General features: G+C 36.1%; 1 protein-coding gene across 1 annotated transcript; it reads left to right on the plus strand.

Annotated features, from left to right (window-relative positions):
- Positions 1 to 1,476: 1,476 nt before the first annotated feature.
- LOC139126835 (bifunctional protein Aas-like) lies at positions 1,477 to 2,349 on the plus strand. Its single transcript, XM_070692766.1, has one exon. The coding sequence runs from the start codon at positions 1,477 to 1,479 to the stop codon at positions 2,347 to 2,349; it is 873 nt and encodes a 290-aa protein (XP_070548867.1).
- The last annotated feature ends 6,585 nt before the right edge of the window (positions 2,350 to 8,934 follow it).

Below are 8,934 nucleotides of genomic sequence, written 5' to 3' on the forward strand. Positions count from 1 at the left end.
AAGCAGATGTATCAATATTACAAAGTTTATTTACAAACAAAACCTGACCCTTTTTATTTTTAAGCAATACATAACAGCAGAAGTCTATCGGCTACTAGGCCTCTTGTTAAAGCTTTTCCCATGTGACCTAAGCTCCGCCCCAATGGAAAATTACAACCAAAAGCATTTATCTGGAGATACAGGGTAGCTCAACATGAAATCCGGAAAAAAGTCATAGTATATCGGTATCTCTTGAGATCAGACTACTTGTCTACTCGTTGACAAGCTTATAATCATCTCCCACTAACTACGTTGGTCCGACACAGATATCATTTTTGATAAGTGAACATGTTACTTCTATCATGAAAACAAAAACATAAAACTTTGCCAAATTTTGTTGTTAAACAATCAAACACACTTACGTATATTTGCCTTTGACCTCTCTTACTGTCGATATGACTTTAGTTGACATTGCTGTGTACTTAGCACACAAAAGTCATGATGTTATAACCATTAATATACATGAAAAGGTATGTCCAATGTCGCTCTATTACTGTATCTGAAAATGCATTGATGGTTGCTATGGTGATTGCGCCCTGTCAACAAGGTATATGATAAAAAACACTAGTATTTTAAAGAGATCGTATTAGCTCTTATAGCTGACTAGGTTTTCATGTTTGTACTGTTCGGTTTGATAAAAATGTTGCAAAGCTATTTGCAAAACAATCCCACCTTAAACAATTTCTAAGTTGCTGAAGGCAATGCCTATTGACCTTGACCTATAAATCTAAAGGTCATTGGGTCAATTAAGAAGCAATGCGAACTATTGATATGCATTTTTAAATCAATCAAATATCTTTTGTCGTGTATTTGATAATCTATTTTACATAGTATGCTTAATTTTAATGCTTTTGAATGCTGTTTCCATGACAACAATATTTACACTGAAAGCGCATTCAGCAAACTGTACAATGAAGATTTTCTCAAAATTCAGATTTTCAGGTTTAAAAGGCGGCTTTGTTCCCCACTCGAGTCAAATGGAAACAAATTGACAAAATTTGGGGTCTGGCTCATAGGCTACATGCATAACTGAAAACACATATGGTTGCCTTGGTAATTACTCACTAACGACATCATCCCTGATACAAAACATATTAATTTCAAAGAGCACACATCTTGGGCTCTTGTTGAGCAAATTTTTGAGTTTCTATTATATGTTATGTAAACGTAGCAGAAAAGTTATTTGTGAAAAATGCTTGATTTTACAGAAATTCTGAGATGTTATGGGCATGACCTATTGACCTTGACCCAGAATGTTCAAGGTCATGGGGTCAACTGAAAGGCCATAATGTGAGGTACCAGTATGTGTCATGAAATCATGTAAATATCTTTTGCTGTTCACTAGATAGTCAGTTTTGTATAGTATTCTTAACTTTTAAGATTTTTAGTATGGTTACCATAACAACAACTTTTGAGACAGAAAGCTACTTTTGAGACATGTCCACCAAAGATTTTCAGAAAGTTCAGATTTCGGGCTTTCAGAAAATGTATGGGGGAATTTGCCCACCCAATGGTACCAATCGACCAATTTTGGGGGTCTGGCTCATGGACTATGCAGCAGTGATCTTTGATGAGAGTTTTCAAGCAGTCATAAAAGAAAACGCTCCAGGTGTTGAAGAATCCGGTATTCCATCTTGCTTGCGACCCCTTCCAAGTATTCGATTTTTCATCAACATTGATTCTGGAGAGAATAAAGGCGCCTGCTTTGATATGAATGAAGTCATACGTATGTGCGAAGGGGGAGGAAATTCTCAACTTGATATTACCGGAAATGAAATTCAGCCAGAAGATCCCTGTGTCATCTATATCACCTCAGGTAGTACTGGATCACAGAAGGCCGTAGTTCACTCTCATACAGCTATCGTCGAAAGTTTCATCTCTGCTTCAAAAATTCACTCAGAGAGCAACGATGGATTAGCTAGTTGCCATCTCTTCTTTGAGGATATATTTTCTGTGGTATTTGAAACACTCCTTGCTCCAATGGTGACAGATGGCGACAGACTTGTACTGACCGAGTCAGCTGACGTCAAAACACTTCTTCATATCTTGGAGATTGAGCGTTGTACATCTACTATTCTTTATCCAGCCCGTGCGTTTCAGATAGCTAACCTGTCAGATACATATGACCTACCATCGATGAGATTAGTATTCATTGGAGGAAATATTTTACAACAACCTACACTCGACAAACTGATGAAGATCCTGACTCCAAACGTACGAAACACTTACGGGATGACAGAAGCATTTCTGGTCACATCTCATCGTGTCATTACCCAATCGATGACAGAATCCGGACTGTTGGTCGGATGATAACGCACTCCGAAGAAATCTACGTCCGTGGTCCAAATGTATACCAGTGTTACCATGGCGATGAAGACAAGACATCTGCTGTAGAATCTCAGAGTGGATGGTTTATTACTGGAGATGTTGGAATCATGTTTGATGACGGAAGAATTCAGCACTTTGGGAGGAAAGATGATTGTATACGTATGGCAAGGAATGCTTTGAAAATCTATCCTATATAGAAATAGAGAGACGCCTAGGTCGGTCACTCCAATGTAGAAATGTGTCAAGCAGTGGCTGTGCAAGATTAGCAATTTGTCAATGAGGTTTGTCTGTGTGTTGTACTGCGTCCTGGTGTAAAATCAACGGAAGTAGAAGTGCTTGAAATATTAAAGGAAAAGCTCGACGACGGCTATACTCCAAAATACGTCCTTTTCTTTGATAATTTCCCTGTAGGAAGTAATGAAAAAATGGACCACTGGCAACTGCCACGGAAAAAGATAGTTATTAACAGATTGATGAAATAAATAATTATCGGTGTGTGTAACATTATTCTGTGAAATGCTGAGTTTTTTAAAGCCACACCCCATACTGCTTCTTGTTCGCAAACCTCAAAGCATAAAATCGATACCGTACGTTATTTTACTTCAACTGGAAATTATTGATTATCATCCAATAAAATAAAAGTTAGAAGTACACAGTTATATAAATGTTGGTTGCTGGAAGCTTTAGTTTTACCAATAATGATTCTTTATCAGTCGAGGAGAATTGTTCAAAAACGCGTGGCCGATACTTAATAGAAAGAAAATGTTAAATGTTAATGTCAACACGTCATAATCATATGGGCAACGATCCCATGCGAAAGACCGACGATGAAGTGTGGCATTTTCCTGTTTGTCTTTTCATTGGTTGTCAGTCGGTATAGATCTTTTAAAAGACACCATTCTGTTCAGAAGCATTCAAAGCAGATACTTGGACCGATGTATCGATAACATTGTTCATATCGCTCATTTGAGAAGCTTGTGTCAAACAGAAATTTGTGCCTATTGAATATATTCTGGTATCACCATCCACATTAAAAAAATGATGACAAACCAATTGTTAAGGATGTTGTCGATTTTGCCAACAATGTTATGGAAGTTTAGATTGAATAAAATCTTTGTTGTTGAGAGTAATAGAGTATGATACTATCATATGTCTGTTGTGCTGGCAATTATTTTCGTTCTGTGTAATTTTGACAATACACATACCATCTTGCATCATTCAAACATTGTTTCATTCACACATCTTTTGCTTTGGAATATCATGTCATGTGATTCCTTGAGTGTGACGATGTAATAGAATCCCCCAATTCAACGAGACTTGCCTGTTGAAGTTTTACAAGGATTCAATGTAGTCATCATAACACGAAATGGATCATATGCCCTCCCTATCCAACCATCATAGTGTGTTTTCTTGTTGACGTGTTCATTTCACCTTTAAAGTGTGAAGCTACACATGCGCAGTGCCATATTTTGTGACCCCTTTCATGTTATGTTGACTACTCAAGTAAGTTAATGCATGGTGTTTGTACCCATCAAGCCCAAAAGTAAGAAAATGATCAATTATCTTTAAAAACCACCAGATTTGATTGATATTTGGCCTAATTATTGGAATTATTAAATTCTTTAAAAAAATGTCTGCCTAAATCTTGACGAGTTGAGTCACGTGACCAAATCTGATATTTTCCCGCCAAACTTTACGTCTTTATTAATGTTAATATTCGAACCGTAAACCGTTAAATTTTCTTGATTTTCTTTGCACTTTTGGAAACAACATCTATCATATTCTTTCAAAAATACATGGCACTCATGAAACTCTATCTATACTTCTTTCTGATATTCAAAATATTCATGTAAAACGTCAAAAATATTGTATTTGTTGTTTTTTGTGAAGAAATAATATTCAAAATTCAATAATTTTGCATCTGCCACTAGTTCTAACATAAGTTCCCATCCCATTTTACATAAATTGGTCATACTATTTTAAATATTTTGATGTTTAGCGGTTGGAATATTCAGTTATTTACAATATACAATTTTGGCGGGAAAATAACAGATTATGGTCACGTGACCCGACTTAGGTAATATATTATGATAAATTTCAACTTAATCAAATGCGAAACATATTTGTGGCAATTTTCACAATTTTCTGACCAGGTCTGATTAAAAAGTATGTTTAAACTGATTTTACATGTATGTAAGCCTATGCCCAGCATTAACATACCTGAGTATATAAAATCCCATCACTCATCAACTTACATACGTTTAATATCGGGATTTCATACGATGAAATGCAGTGTCTGTTTCCTGAAGATGAGTTTCCTCCTTGGTTTCATCACTGCTCTTCACTCTTTCTGTTTAGATGATCATTTCCATCTTGATGTTTTATCAGTGAATACAATATGATTGTTTAATCTCTGTAACAATCTCATTGACCCTTGCAAATGCTGAACTGTTAAAATGTAACTCTATTAGAACTCGATTGATCTTCAAAATCTTCCCTAGAAAATTCCATATTAACGGAATCACTAATATTTATGAAATATAAACAGTGCAGATAAATCGTTATTTACACGAATCTTGTTGAATACTGTTTTCCGCAAAACCATGTTTTTGAAAATTTTTGAAACCGCCGTAATATTAAGCGACTACGATTATTTCGCCATACGACGATAATGTAAGATTACTCCGGGTCCGATGTTTCGGGATCACAGAACTTCTTACTTAAACATCTAGTAAAGAATGATTCCAGTCACATGGCTGTTCTCGGAAGCAGTAATACTGGCTGCATGGCCTAGCATCGCGTACTCACCGTAATGTACGCAATAGCCTTCCAGTAAAGCGACAGTCTGCTGAACGTTATTACTTTAATTATACTCTGTTTTGATATTTATATGCCAACAGACTTTGAGCAAGTCTACATCTCCTACAATATCATATACAGTGTGTCCACCATGAAAAAAGAGGGATTCAAATGTAAAACGCACCCACATGTACACTACAATGCCAAAAGTGAATATTAACCTTCAGAGGGCAATGAAATGATCTTTCACCGTGTGCGGCATATAAATACATTGGCGAAACCTCATGAGAGGTGCTAAGGTTAGCATTTTGATCAAAAAGTTGGTCTTATTGGCAAAATCCGCGAGAGTAGAGATTTTTGCCGCCAGGTATAACTAAGGTAAGACACTCCTTGTGATAGTTGACCGCACAACTTGATGGAGACGGTGGACCCTAGTCACTATTAAAGTAGTGAAAACAGACTACAAAGAATGTGAAACGGTTCTCCTAAAAACTCACGATGACAGTTAAACGGACCTCCAGGACAATGTCACCATCAGGATTGCTGTCAAATATTTTATTATCTAAATTCATATCTTAACATCGGGCAATTTTGGGAATGTAAGAGAATTCGACAAGTTAAACTTTCAAAAAATGCCAATTTCACACTTTTATTTGTCTATTTTCAACGTAGCGCATTATATTAATTATCACGCAGATAAAGTATCGTGCCCTGAGGCCGCCGTGAGCGATATCGTCACGCTTGTGTGCATGGACCGTTTCGTGGTCCCTTTAACGTTATGTCGCCCTCTACGCTGATGTGCTGAATATGGCATTGTACCTATAGTGCATGGAAATATAAAAAATGATTTTAAGAGGTTATTCAAATTTACTTTCACAAGATCCTTATGTAAATTGAAGTGGCAAATGCAAGAAATTCAAGTAAAGGCAGATGTTGTATCCTTTCATAGAGTTTCTAACCGTTATGGGATCAGTGAGATATCTCGGGGCGACTAACTCTAACATCTGCTTTGGTCTTTGGGGAAATTTTGCTTTCCAACGTCATGTCGTCTTATTTAAATCGAAATGTTTCAATATTCATTGTGATATTGCAAAAATACTCTATGTTCGTCACGAATTCAAAAATAAAGTGAAACAAACGATTTCGTGTTTGATACATTTAATGCAAGAATTACATCACAGAATATGAAAGTGTACATTGCGACTTACATTGCGTGGAAGTGGGATATGTTTTATCAGTTTACAGTGATTGACAACAGTTTCTGTAGCAATCGAAATGGAATATCTTCATAATTGCGCAATTCATTTACACATGTATAAGTCAGTAATCGTTGAATGTTGGTGACAGAAAAAGTGAACAATCTTCACGCTGATCCTGGATACAAATGAAAGTTTGTATAATATATATGTCTATTTCCAGGATGATTTAGACTGTATACTATGAACTATAATGAAATGAAGCACACACGGTTTCTAGCCTTTGAATATAAAACTGAAAATTACAGTCCAAGCAAGAATTTCTAGTTTTAATACTGACAATGCAATGCACTGCAAATTTATCAATGAATATATACCGTTCTATCTGCCCTTAGAAAACATTAAGACCACAATAAATTAATCATCAGAATAAAGATGTTACACATGTACGACTCAAGTTTATGACTGCTTAAATCGGTGTCATAAAAATTATACTGCGCTAGCTTTTGCTTATTTTATGAAAGTCCGGGCATAAATGACCGAAAAGAAATGAATTGCGAACAAAACTCTATACTTCATGTTCTTTTACAGAACCTTGCCTACTTTAAGAGTACAGGAAATACAATATAACTCATTAATTATCTACTATTTTCCTCTACAATACATTGACATTGCAAGCTACGTGTAGTTTATGACAGAAAATGTCAAAGAGAAGGCTTTCGGTAAATCAATTACAACAGCTTTTGCTTTCCCAAAACCAGTTTAATTCTTTTCAAAATATATCTGAGTAACATATTTTAAAGCAAAACTATCTTTTGTTCATATTCTGGAAATTTTAGTGTTTGCTGCATCCATATTTTACCTTGTGAAGCCACAGCCTTCTATAAGAAACTGCGGATGTAAATTTCCTACGATGAGCGTCACAGCGCCCTCTTTCAAAAGAATCTCATGATTTGCCAGAGGAGGCGCTGTCACGAAATCCGGCTTCACTGGGCTTCACAAGTTTTCATGGCCGGCCATCCCAGCTGGCCGCCACTTGCTCGCACTGTCAAATCATGGACAGTTTGGAATTTACCATCGCGATCGGATGGAAATATTTGTTGCATATTATGCAGGAGTTATCACAGGATATACAGGTAATGTTTTACAAGTACATTTCACTGACAAATAAACCGTACCGGTCGTTTGTCTCTGGTGTAATTGAGATCTGATGGCCATATGGTTTGTCAGGACAGTCCAATACACAATCTCATCAAAATATTCCATTGTTGTGAGTTTGGAAAATTATAAAATCGCTGGTTTTTCTTTTCAATGAAAGCAGTCAATCCGTACAAAGTACACAAATCAGTGTTTAGCCCGAAAACCATTTTGAGAATTTTAATGATTGAATTTTAAACACTGCATTTTCAAGAATCAATTGATTGTTTTCATTCATTCACAAGATGCTTCGCTGAACCCTGCTGAATGAAATAGTTCCCGATTATGTTGTGTAAGCTTATGAGCTTTATGCGCTACCAAATTGATTGAGAAGTGGATATGTTGGTGCACACCCCCACCCCAAAAGGCACTTCAGATTCTGCAATTTTGACATCATGACTTAAGAATGATGTTCACGTTTTCCTGTTTTTGTCGGCTTAATCTTTGACCCACATTGACACATATCAAGTAGTTGCCTCACCTGAACTGAAGCATACGGCAAGTTGACTACAAAGTTGCATATTCCCAAAACATCATATACGGTAAAATGTTTTACAGAATTTGGTTGGAGACAATGATAAGCTCTTTTTTACAGTTATTTTGTTTTTGATATACAGCAAGAGTTTGGGGATTTCAAAATGATCTCTCAATCCCTTCTACGGTGATCTTTAATTATTTAATTGTCCGAAAATATAAAACAGGGAAGGTAGGAAAAAATGATCAAATAAATCAAATTCTTGTTCCCGGCATCTTGTGTCTATATCTAATGTGTCTCTGCCATTGGAGGGGCTTGGATAACTCGTGATTAGGTTTAGATTTAGATAGGCGAGAATCATGAATCTCAAGGTAAATACATGATGTTGTAGCTGAGGGACAACGTTTGAAATCAGGTCATTTATAGATCTGAGTTTTGCTGATTGCTGATTTTTACCAGGGTTATCAATATCAAACTCTGGCCCGAAACCGCAACATGATATTTACAGCTACACTAAACCATACTAAAATGTCACCTTATTTCCATTCATTCATTCTGTATTGTGTAAAGCATATCGAGCAATAAATGATTGATGTTTATTCAATATTCATTTCTAGACACCCCTAAAAATCCAAGTAGATGCCAAACTAATTTCACACTATATTTGTACACTCGGTATTTCTGGATACACTGGTTTATTTCTGGTATCAATGATTATTGATATCTACTTATTTTTGCCTGCATTCAGTTGTACTCACAAAGATAAACTACCTCTTGCCAAATTTATTTCTTGTACTTTAGTTCCTTCCCCAGCAGCAGCTTTATCCAGTGTTTACTGAGTTTTGTAATTTTTGCCTTACCACACTCCTTGAGTGTGTTATTGAGCAATAAAGTATTAGT

This window comes from Ptychodera flava, unplaced genomic scaffold (genome assembly GCF_041260155.1).
Source record: "Ptychodera flava strain L36383 unplaced genomic scaffold, AS_Pfla_20210202 Scaffold_132__1_contigs__length_144176_pilon, whole genome shotgun sequence".
Classification (NCBI taxonomy): domain Eukaryota; kingdom Metazoa; phylum Hemichordata; class Enteropneusta; family Ptychoderidae; genus Ptychodera; species Ptychodera flava.